Below are 12952 nucleotides of genomic sequence, written 5' to 3'. Positions count from 1 at the left end.
TAAACTAAAACTTATAAACAAATCATTTTCAGTTATTGCTGATAATTTAACAAGACTTAGCATTTTTATAGATTTTATTTCTTAAAGTTGAGAGAAAAAATGTAGCCATGTTGTATCAAAAACAAAAATGCTTTTTTATCAACCACATCTTCAAACATTAAATATGTCAAAATTAAAGTTAAAATAGGAAGTACTAATTTGCTGTTATTAGGTTAAAACAATATTAGATAATGCATTTAGCACACTTTTTATTTAATAAACACAGATAAAATAGAGCTTTAGTCAATAAGTTTTGATTTTATTTATCTTATCATAGAGTAACATGACACCTTTAAAATGAAATGAATAACATTTTTAAAAGAATTAAAAAAAGAATTTAGTACATATTTTAAAAAAGAATAAAACATATACTTTCTGACTTAATGATGTTTTAGAATTTTATGTTAACTCTTCAAAGAAAAAACAGAAGGTTTAGTGTAGGTCACATAACTTCTTTTGCATTCAAATGATAAATAACATTATGTTACTTGATTAAAAAACTTCACTGGCTACAAAAATATCCAGATGGAAAAAAAATTCTAAATGCCTCAAACACTCATAAATAGATGTCCATTCTCAAGACTTGCCAGGTGTTAACTCGATGTTAAGTGATTTGATATATAAAAGTGATTGAGTGATTTGATATATAAAATGTAAAAATGGCAACGAAAAATAAAGGTGAATATCAAAATTTAAAAAAAAAAAAAAAAAACATAGTGGTCCAGTGAAACAAAAATAAAGATGAAAAAATAAAAAGAGAAAACACACTGTGGCTGAGAATGGTGAATCAGGGTAAAATGCATTTCCACATGTTATGGAGAGGTGGAGAGGAACTAATGTTATTAACAAGGGAATCAACATTCATATAAATGAAAAAATGATTCTAGGGCATCAAGATGAGTTGATATGACTGGAGTAGAACATTTTCCCCTCTTGGCTATTATGGTTTTTCTTGTTCTGTTTTCTCATCTTTATTTTTGTTTCACTCTCGGCTACTGCTGTTTTTCAAATTTTTATTCTTACCTTAATTTTTAATTTGTTGATGGCAAATTTATGTTTAATATTTCACACTACTTTTGTATTTATTCAAGTCTTCTGAATGAGCACCTATTTTTGCGTGCTTGAAACATGAACTTTTATTTCCATATTTTATTGAGATATTTTTGAAGCCAATGAAGTTTCTTAATCGAGTAATATCTTTCATCTTCAATCTCTTGGGATTATTTATTTAACATGTTAGTTAGACTTTAGACAAAAATATAGTCTTTTTATGAACAAAGAGTATATGATATAAAGAGTATGTAATAATAATAATAAAAAAGCAAGTAGTACAAATAAACTAATACACGTTGAGTTCTTTTTGTAAAAGGATAGGACAAAGGAAAAAGATTGGAGCACCTAATAAAAATACACCCATTAACCAGTGTAATATGAGTGATATACATGAGTATATAACAGATGCATGATTTTCTCAACACATTAACTTTTGTCATAAACAATTAGGGAAAATGTTATTTTATTAGGCAAAGAGTGAATGGTTATATCTATAGGCCCCTTCAAATTTTATATTTGTTGTTACATTTTCAGAGCAAATATAAGAAATTAAAAATTTATTTCAGTTATAAAACTCATTTACTTAAATATAATATCAAAATTTAACATAATAAAAGATAAGTTTTTTTAAACCTTTATGTAGCAATATAGTCGGAAAGACATAACAAAATTTCTTTTTGTATAATTTCCAACTAATAATGTCATTGTAATAATATAGTTGCTTATTTTTTACTAAATATTGAAATTTTGTAAAATACCAAACATAAGATTCTGTTTGTGCAAGCATCAATTAAGTCTGAAATAAAAGTTATTCAAACATTGCAATTGCAAACATTGACGATTCATATATTAAATAATCATCAGGATTATAAGATACATCGCAAGCGATACATTCACAAATTAGGGCACCAATTGAGTCTATAGATCACAATTTGTGTCCTAACCTCACATAATTGTTAATTTTGCCCCATTAAGGAAGGAAATAAATTTGTTATAAAAAATATAGGTATGTTGCACTTTTTCTGTTGCTGAGCTAAATTTTACAAAGTACATCAAACTAACTAAATTTCATGTAGCTCTTCTCTAGCTGTAATAAGTTTTATCTTAATCTTTCATTACAGTCTAAGTTTCTTCTTCTGTTATTTAAAATTTGGAAAACAACTATAACAACTGCGTTAACATTACAGTCTTTAGAAGAAAAAACAATTATTTCTAAAACTGATATTTAGAATCCATAAAGAAAAATAGAAGTATTATAATTTTTTTAAAATTTTGGGTGGAGATAGCAAATAGTAAGAGCTTTACAAAACCTGGTATGCAAATCATTAAAAACAATAATATAAAAAAACGCAAACAGTTCCAGCAACAGATTTAGACACTTAAAAAAAAAAAACTCTTTGGTGTCATTGAAAGTAGTTATTTATGGGACAAGATTACCTTTCTGCAGATGAGCTCGTAGTAAATCTATATCTTCTCTCAAACCAAGATGCATATATATTAGCGCCCCAGATATTAAAACACTCGACGTAACCAAGATGAACTGGCATAAAGACAGGCATACTGATGTGATACACAAATGATTTCCATGTCTAAAGAGGGAAACACCACTTAAAATGGGCAAAATAATTTGCTTAATTGTAAAATTAAGACTTATTATACATACTATAAGTTTTTAAATATTAAATTTTCATTATATACAGAAGAGCATTGTTTTTGTTTATGTTTTACTTGGATTGCCTATTGTGAACATCAAATTTATCTCTTTTAATTCATAATGTATCTTTTCTATATGTATCTTTTTGTTTGTATTATAACGTATTGAATTTTATAATGTCTCTTTCCTATTCTCAATCGAGTAATTTTGGGGATATTTCCACATCTAAATCTGTCGCACCAACTACGATCACCAAGGTGCCAAATAGAATTTAAACTTGCAATTAAAAAAAAACAAACATGTAGATGTTTGCCCGGAGGTGGGTGTGAGTTATACCTTTGGAGTTGGTCCCTTTCTGTGATTTTTTTTTAAAGTTTCTTGCGGGCCACTGCCCGGAAGTTTCCAAGACTTGGCGATTATTCTGCCACAAATCACAATACGGAAATCTCCCCTAATTTTTTTAAAGCACATTGTTTTTTATGTCACATGCTAAAAACTATTCTGATACTTGAAACTTTTAAGACACACAGATAGTTCATAAGCAACAATGCTAAAGTTAAATAATAAGACACTCAAATAAAATAGAATGCCTATATTTATTGAAAATAACCTTTCTACAAGGAATGTCACGGTAGAAGTATTATCGAAAATTTGAAAATAAGTTATATGTTGTTATGAATTTCTCCCTAATTAACAGACGCACAGTAATCACTCACAAAAAATTATGAATATTCATCACTAGTGCAGGCTTTTTGGGAAGCTTAATAATGATTAACGAATTATCACATCATTATATGTTTTATTTTTTACATCAATTAAATTTAGCTGTTATAAAATTAGGCTTTTTTATTCATTACATTATTCTATACTGAATCATTTTGCAATATAAGTATAAAAATATTCATAGAGACACTTAATAAAATATGTTAAGTTAATTTCATTTTTGCATTTTGATAAAAATCACTAATAGATAAAAGTTACAGAAGTTTGAATTTGTCTTTATTAATTAAGAACTTGATTACATAATGTAAATTATTTATAAAAACTTGATTACATAATGTAAATTATTTATAAAAATTATTATGAATAACTGCTAAAATTTACTGTTATTTTAAGAATCCAATTAAATTTAATAACTCCAGCCAGTATTAGTTAATAAGTTCTCATTAAAATGTGACTTTCAATTTCGACAAAAACTAGGACAGGAAAGAGTACTTTATAAATTAAAAGATAAAATAAATAAAAAGTTGTTTATCAATGTTAAAAAATATAATAAAAATATAATTTTACTGTTTTTTGTTCAAAATAAATCAATAATTTCTCTTATTAGCCATTTTAAATAAAATTTAAAATAAAAAAATATTTAAAATGAAAAAAAAAAAAAAAAAAAACAAANAAAAAAAAAAAAAAAAAAAAAAAAGCATAACTCGATATAAACAAAATAAAGATGAAAAAAAAAAGACATAATTTTTTTTTTATTTGGTACAAACTCATATTAATAGTTACTGTCATGCATATCAAATACCAAAACAAAACCTAACTTTAATAAATTATCAGTAATAAATAGCTATGAGATCAATTTTTATTTTATTGATTTCTAAATAAAATAAATCAGTAATTTCCGAATATAAAAATTTTAAATAAGGATATCAAATTAAAATAGATATTATAATTTTAATAAAGAAAAATAGACGTAAAAATCCCGACGTATATATTTTTCCATAGCGGTAAAGAAACTATCATGTCTAACCAATTCCAAAACAAAACCAAAACCTTACTTTTTCCGACCCTTTCGCCGGGGCTGCAGTATGGAGAAATCCTCCATGTCCGATGAATCGGTATCATGTCGCAGTAGCTCATGAGCTGAACATGAACCTGAACCATTTTTGATGCAATTTATTCTTTTATGGGTAAGTTTCCCATTAGAAACAAGAGCATCCAGCTCTTTACGTTTCTTCATCTTTTTATACTGCTTGACTTGAACATCTAGCTTATTCGGGGACTCCACCGTGGATAAAAAAATCTTTGCGGCAAACACAAAAAACTAGGAATTAAGGCAGTTGTTTAGAAAAACTCTTCTACGCCTTCGTTCTAGCCAGAATAGAAAAATGAAACATCCAAATGTTATAATTTAACATGAATTAAACGTTTCTCAAACGTTTTCCAGAATTGGTCAATAACGTTAAATGCCCCTGAACACAAACACACTCTCATTCAAACCTTCGGGATGAAAAACTTCTAGGGCTGCTGTTTTCGAAATCGACAATTTCTTCCGATCAATATGATAAAGGACGCCAAATTTCAGTGAAAAGAGTCATTTTCACGCCAAATCCAGCAGAGCAAATAAGAGATCATTGTTAGTAAAACAGGTGAGCTATCATTATATTCAAACGTTTTACGTCATTCAATTTTCGCTTACAATGATGTAGCAGCTATCTGATACTAAAGCAAATCACATTGTTTGATAAAAATGATGGAATTTCTATATGTTGAAAAAATAAAAACAATCATTTTAGTGAGATTAGTTTAATACTTTGAAAATAATCGAAAAATGATGTCACAAATAAAATATTTTTGTGGTCTTGTTATTTATTTAAGGATAAGAAGATTGTAGGCAGCGGATTTTATCACGTAATATTTTATGACGAAAAAAAAAAAGAAAAAGAAAAAAAATGACCATATAAGCCAATACCTATGTTTTAGAAAAAGATCAAAGTGCTAGTAATAAATTCATAGCGCGATATTTTCAGCTATGATTATATCCGCAAGCATTATTGTAACTCTATTTTTGATGGCAGTCTTTTTTGTTTGATAATAATACGATAAATGATCAAAAAGAAAATTCAGTTCACAATAAAATTTAAATATACTGCTTGAAAAAATATATACTCATTTGCTTTTTAAAAAAATAATTTTGTATTTTTATCTTTTTTTAATTTAGACAGAACTATTCAAAAGAATTTTTCTCAAACAATAAGTACGCTTCGTTATAAAAAAGAACTACTTAATTAATTGTAATGAAAAAAATTATAATTAAAATTAGCATTGGTAAACCTGAATTCAACATTAATTTGTACATGAAATTCAAGCTCAGTAAAAAAAAACTTCGAATTATTAAGGTTTTATTTAAAACTATGTTTTTATGTACATGCATTAATATGTAAAAAATTTTTTTAACACTTTTCAATTGTTCAAAATGTATTAACAAAATCAATTGAAATATAATTTTTTTCAAGCACTTGAATTAAAGGAAAGAATAAAATTTTATTAATTAATACAAATTAAAAGGTTTTAAATGATCAAAGATATGAAATTCAATATTAAAATAGATTAAAAAAAAGGACTTTTTTTTAAAGAAATAAAAATTAACGAATCCCATCTTTAATTTTCCCCAGGTTACGCATAAGTGTTCGCAAAACAAATTACCGACTTTTAATCTCATTCTCCATTCCCTTTCTACTTTTATTTATCTTCGCATTCCAGGATATTATCGATTCTTTTTCACCGGATTCCAGAAAATCCTGAAATCGACTCAATTCTAGTTAAAACACATTATAAACCGAATGAAAAGGAATTCCGTATCGTGCACACATTAATTATATTTTAACTAATTCTTAATAACTTAATTACAAGAAGTTAATATTTCACTGAAGTTAGATACACAGGCAATTTTAAAAATAAGGCAACCATATTGCTATTCACGATATTTATTAATTCCCTTTTTTGTGAGAAATTTTCTTTCGTTTTTTAAAAATAAAATCTAGTTCGATTTTAAACTATTTGCTTAAAAAACTAAGATACAAAATTAAAATTTGTTCAATTCAGAGAAAAATGGTTGCTTAAGATAATTACTAAGACGATACTTACATAACAGTAAATTTTTATATTGACAAACAATAATTTTTTACTCACAATTACCCCAAGATTAAGCAATTTTTTAACGAGTAAAAAAATAATGTCGGAATTTTTCGACTTTTAAATTTGTTATTTTTTTTCTTTTCTTTTTTCTTTCTCCGAAGCATAAGTATCATTTTTTAAGCCTTTAATTTGATGTAGCTTATTTATTTATTTTTTTGAATTCATATGCTGCACCAAAAAATTTTAAAATTTTTTATTATTCATTTTACCTTTTACGGGGATGTTAATATTGATAGAAATATTTGTATCTCTAGCTCCCAACTCTTACGCTTGAAAATTAGTTATACCACCTCTCAGTTTTTATTTAAAGGTGCATACGTTTTATGACCAAGTTTAAACAACTTTATAATTTATTTCAACTGCATTTAACTTCTTTTTTTTTAAATAGAAAAATAAATAAAAACATCTAACAAACATATTTTGAAAATTAGAAAGTATCAATTTTTACATTATTTCATAAGGCTCTCTACAAAAGTGCTTAAGAAATTCTTAAGTGTATAATATTTTTTAATGATTCACTTAGTTTTGATTAAGATTTACTTAATTTTTTTATTTAATTTATTTAAATTTTTTTTTGGCAGTTTACGACTGTTTCACTCAACCAGTTTCTGATGCACGTCTTGTCAAAAAGCTAACCCTGCTACATAAATCAATAAATGCAACACATAATTTTTACCTAATGATTACAGTTTTTATAATTAACTTGTGAATTTTACTTCTATTAAATCACACACAAAAAAAGACAGGTCAACGACTTACAGCATAACGTTTTACTTTAGAATAACTATGCATTAGCATAATTTTATACATTAGCATAAAAGCTGAAAGCACAGATGTTATGTTCAAACAAAATAGCTAAGAATAAATTCTTAGAACTAATACAGCAGATCGAAGGCATAAATGCAAGAAAATCGCAATCGAAATGTGTTCGAACACAAATGGCAATCGAACATTAAAACTCAGCCTCTGGAAACAAACAAACTTAAATTTTGCCGAAGATTAAAAAAACCGCAAGTGTAGGGGTGCCCCTCTGAAGAGTTGCAAAGGGGACAAATTGCCATAGCTATTTTGGGGAAGAAAGAAGGGATCTTTTTCTTTATATACATATTATAGATATTTTATTATAGATATTAGTCACATTTATGACCTGTTAAACTAAAATAAGAATTGAATATTTCTTTTGGGAAGGGGGGAGGTGGATTTCCTAAAATCACTATTTGATGAGCATTTTTTAAAATAATTTGTATATCTTTTTTTTACCAGAAAATAATAGAGGTTTTTGCAGGATATTTTAGTTATTTTTGTATCTTTATTATACCTGAAAATAGCCCCGATCCCCGCCGGCCGAAAATTCATCGTATGCACAATAACGACTGTTGCACGCTAAATCTGTCGGGGTCAAAGTCCTCAAAGTTCCCATACAAATCAATACTTCTGGGGCTACTGGATCGAAGATTGCTCTGGTTCAGGTCAAAATTACGATCTGCGGATAAATGGATGGTATGTGAATGTGTCCTCCCTGTAAAACGGGCAGTGACGTATGTGTGTAGCAGAAATCGATTTCTTGGCCATAGATGGCGCAACTGGAAAACGAGAAAAAGCGCATTCCTTTGCCTTAAAACAGGCTTGTTTGTATTGACAAACAGCATAGTACAACAGCAACAATCTGAAAATAGTGGAGTCCTCAAAGAAATCCAAGTTTCTAAGCACCAAATTCTAATTTTTCGAGAACTAACAAAATCCTCTTTCAAGGAAATAGAAAACGATGCATTTTGCATACAGCACGAATTTAAACTCTCCAACTTTTGTTAGAGAATTTAATTACAAAGCAATTGCAATTTAATTTCTAAAAAATTTATTTTTTGAAAAGTTCAAGAAATTTAATTTTTTTTATATAATAATATATTTTTTAATATGTAATATTTATTTAAGAACATTAAAATAAAACTTTAAAAGAAGTTCGCAAAATAATTTCCTATTAATAGTATTTTTAAACTTAATATCAAAACAGCTCTTTAAATGTTAAATACAATAAGATAATAAATGTTTTTAAAATTTATAGTTAAAGCTTCATAGCAACTAATCTCTTAAGTTTATGGAATTACAATAAATAGAAGAGGAACCAGTTTTTAAAATATCATTAAATTGAACGTCTACACAATGAGCTAAAACATGCAAGGTCAGCATAGATGTTAATTTTTAAACAAATTAAACAGACCATTTTTATTTGATTATATATATATATATATATATATATATATACAGAGAGAGAGAAGAAAGAAAGATAGGTAAATATTGTTTACTTTTACCAANTATATATATATATATAAAAACTTAAAATTTAATATTTACAATCCAATTGTGTTAATCAATCCTTCAGTATTTGCATATCCTTCTCCTAAGCATTTTTTTTTAATCCCTAAGGTATCCACATAAACAAGCTGTTCAAAAAGTAGCCACTTTACCAAGATTTCCAAAAATTAAAATTTTGTTCTAAAGTAAAATATGGCATGCTTAAATTAGTTATTTCATCTTGATTATTTAGAAACTGAGGGAATAAACTGATTTCCGAAACTACAACTATTCTTATTAAAGGTTACTGTAAGCCTGAATGTGCCGAACATACACCAGTATTATCCAGTACTGGATACCAGACAAAATTGGCCCGGTTTGATTAGCTGAGTCCGGTTAATAACAAGGTACTCGGTATATACCTAATTTTTAGTCTTGTTGCGACCCCCTTATAAGTAAAAAAAATAAATATATATAATAATAATAAATAAATTAATCGCGACCCTTTGTCCGAAATTGTTTAAACAAAATAATAAAATAAAGAGAGATTCTTTGAAGAGAAAGTAAGAACTCTTATTTATTATAAATTAACATATCACGCTCCAAGCACGTTTTGTCTTTCACGACGAAGTGAAAGACTTTCCATTTATGGTGGCGGAATACAGAAATCGTTTGAAAACAATTTATGGGTTTCTAATATGATTCCACATAAGAAAAAACTTTCAATGGGAAAATAAGTTCACCCGCACCATTAATTATACATAGATAACACAGAAAAACGTAGTCAGCAATACAACAATAACTTGTACTGTAATTTCTCAACATCTAGTTTTGAGATTGAGAAAATTACTTCAAATTTTGCGACCCCCTAGATTTGTCTTCGCGACCTAACGGTGGAGAAACAGTGCTTTAGGTGGTGAAATTGAGTAATATACAACGTGACACAATGGAAAATACATCAATGTTGCTAAAACATGGGATACTCATTTGCGATAAGTTTATCTATATCACAACGAAAATTGTTTAACTCGCGAAATTATTTGAGAATATTAGCATCCGTCTGAATTGTACGATGATATTTTCTAGAAGCACTTGTTCGTAAAATAGCAATGAGTCATATTTCTAACCCGCATGAGAGTTACAGTATTTTGAGGGTCACAAAAAATGCAATCTAAAGATGGCATTCGTTCTTTCTCACCAAACGAGGGTCACTTCCTTCAACAACAATCTGAAAGGTCAATGACGATCTAACTTATCAATAAAAATGTTTTGCAAATTTTACTCAAGATTAAAAATATACATTGTAAAATAAATGAGGGGGGATGGGTATTATTTCTAAAACTGTATTTTTTAAAGAAATGTGCATTTAAGATTGCTAAACTTTTTCAGGTTCAGCAAAGAAGGGTCTATACGCTAATATGATAGTATGAGTTTGAAGATGTAAAGAAAGAAAATAATTTGCTGTCATCTTTATTTTTTTAATTTTTTTTTTGTAATTTGCTAACTTTAAGTAATCAAAAGGAAAAAAAATAAAATTAAAGTCATTGTTTGAGTGTTTTAATTCAAAGTAAAAAGCTTTAACTATGCATACTATCTTAAGAATTGTCTTAACTTTAAGCTGGACAAATAACTAAAATATTAAAAAATAAAAAGTTTTTATCTTTCTCTTTTCAAAAAAAAAAAAAAAAATTATTAGAGTCAATGACTTATTCTCGATTTTTTGCATATCCTCCAAGCAATGTTAAGTTTCAGTAATTACGTCACAAATGCTTCTCATTTTCACAAAACTGTGCGATTTCTTTTGATATCGAAATATAGCACTATTTTCATAATTAGCATAGGGATGAACAAAACTTTACACCAGAGTGATACGCATTAAATGCTGTTCTTAAGATTAATTACCATTAGTAAGTGGCGGGGAACACAGTCTAATTAACCGAAGATTCACCTTAAATTGAGCTGCACTGTATACAGTGGCGGATACAGTGGGGGGGGGGGTANGGGGGGATACAGGGGGGGGGGGGGTATAGGGGTCATGACCTCCCCCCAAAAAAAACAATTTAAAAAATAAAATTAAAATAATAATTTTTTTAATAGTTTACAAATGAAATAAAATATTTAAAAAATTATTTAAGGGGGCATATACACCTAGGTAGGTCGGAAAAATCGATTTTTTTCCATCTAATTATGTTCTTCATTGTTTCAAGAATCATAATCCAAAAGATTAAAACGAAATTCGTCAAAGTTATGTATTGTTCATTATTAAAAAAAAATAAATGAGAAGACTAGCATTAAAAACCCCAGTTTTTATTTTGCAAAAAAAAAAAAAATTAAATTTTTTTTTTTTTTTTTTTTAAATTTTTTTATGGGGCGGGGGGGATCAGAGTCTATGACCCCCCCCCCAGGAAAAATTTCTGGATCCGCCTCTGACTGTATAGCAAATTTACTCAGATCTGAATACTGCAGATACCAAGTTTATTAATTTCGAAGGAGGTTTCCAACTAGTGCTACAATTTTAATGTAGTTTATAGACTTTACTGAGCCTAAAATAACACTATTCTCCCATTTTAATTTTTTTCCCCGCATGAAAGTGTTAATACACTTTCACTAATTGCATAACAAGTTTTTTAACTATAGCACTGCTGCTATTTTTAACATCGAAATAAATGTTACAGTATGAAAAGAAACAAGCGTTCTGGTACGGTACAAACTGTCATAAAAGCAGGTTCAAAACAATGGAAGTAAATTCAATATTCTAAACAGAAGCAGAGACAAATAAAATATTCAGTACATACATCAATCAGAATAGCATAATAGCTTTGTCGAAAGTAAAACCCACTGCATTTCTGGTTATATATTCTTTCAAAAACATCAAACCAAAGCCTGTTTTGACATTTTACGAGTGCACACGAAAAACTGGCGCATTCCTCGAAGGCGTGCTTATAATAAAATAATAAAGGGAAGGAAAAAAAAATGCAAGCACACACACAAAACTAGTGGCAAGCCAGATAAATTTTTACGAGACGAAAATGTCACAAATAATAATATTGCACAAGTATCACAACTAAAAATAACAAACAGAAGAGAACTATTGTACTGATACCTATTTTTATCAGCGTTTCCCTTCTGGAATCAATTTTAAAAGAATCAAAGTGCAGGATGTCAAAGATTTTATGAATTCTGTGAATTTTTTGGAGTGAAGTAGAGAACGGGCGTTCATCTTCACATATTTCGTATAAACTCATTTTGCGTAAACATTGAGTTAAGAATGTATTTTTTAAAATGCCAGCACTTTTAATAAAAGTCTGAATAAAAAAAAAATGTATATATAAAATTGGAATTATATAAATTTAAAATAAGTTAACAGATAAATACAATTAATATTTTTAAACAAACAAAAATAGAATAATAATAATAAAAATAATACATTTTTCAAAAAAATTAATTTTTCAAATAAATAATTTATAAGACATTTTAGAAATCATAATCGTGAAAATACACATATACTTCGAGGGAGTACTAAACAATTTTAACAAAAAAGGGTAAATTTTTTTTTATATGTGACATTTTTATATGTGATGAAAACGTTACTAAACGAAATTCGAATAATGCTTTGAAAAAATGGCTAATGCCAAAAATCATTTCACTTATCATGTCTCACACTTATAACACAAGCAGCAACAAAATTAAGACACCACGTAATGTAGACTTTTAAAGCATCATAAAGGTTTAAACAAAATAAATAGTTAATAATGAAAGTAATACGTCCTACGTATTTCAGGTTTGACATATACACCGAAGAGCCATTACATTATGACCACCCTCCATCTATAGCAATGGTCTCGCCCAGGTTTTCATGGTTTCTCGACCAGGAACAATGTTTTTATGGGGCATATTAGGACCCATAATCCTCATAGAACAATCCCTGACGTCTGTAAGCTACTTGAACATAGTTGCAGACCAGGTTCACCCATTCATGGCAACAGTTTTTCCTGC

General features: G+C 27.8%; 1 protein-coding gene across 4 annotated transcripts in view; it reads right to left on the bottom strand.

Moving 5' to 3' along the window:
* LOC107451567 (EF-hand calcium-binding domain-containing protein 14) overlaps positions 1-12952 on the bottom strand; it is a 72958-nt gene that overhangs the window by 32356 nt on the left and 27650 nt on the right. For 2 of the 4 annotated variants that reach the window (XM_071183375.1, XM_071183376.1), the window contains exon 3: positions 2530-2681. The exons of 1 other annotated variant lie outside the window; for it this stretch is intronic. In XM_071183375.1, the coding sequence (XP_071039476.1) occupies positions 2530-2584 (55 nt within the window). In that variant the 5' untranslated portion in view covers positions 2585-2681. Of the gene's footprint in view, positions 1-2529; positions 2682-4524; positions 5191-12952 lie in introns of those variants that run through there. One more of the 4 variants, XM_016067709.4, reaches the window with a different exon arrangement.

Source organism: Parasteatoda tepidariorum, chromosome 7 (genome assembly GCF_043381705.1).
Source record: "Parasteatoda tepidariorum isolate YZ-2023 chromosome 7, CAS_Ptep_4.0, whole genome shotgun sequence".
NCBI lineage: Eukaryota > Metazoa > Arthropoda > Arachnida > Araneae > Theridiidae > Parasteatoda > Parasteatoda tepidariorum.
This window is presented reverse-complemented; position numbering and strand designations above follow the sequence as displayed.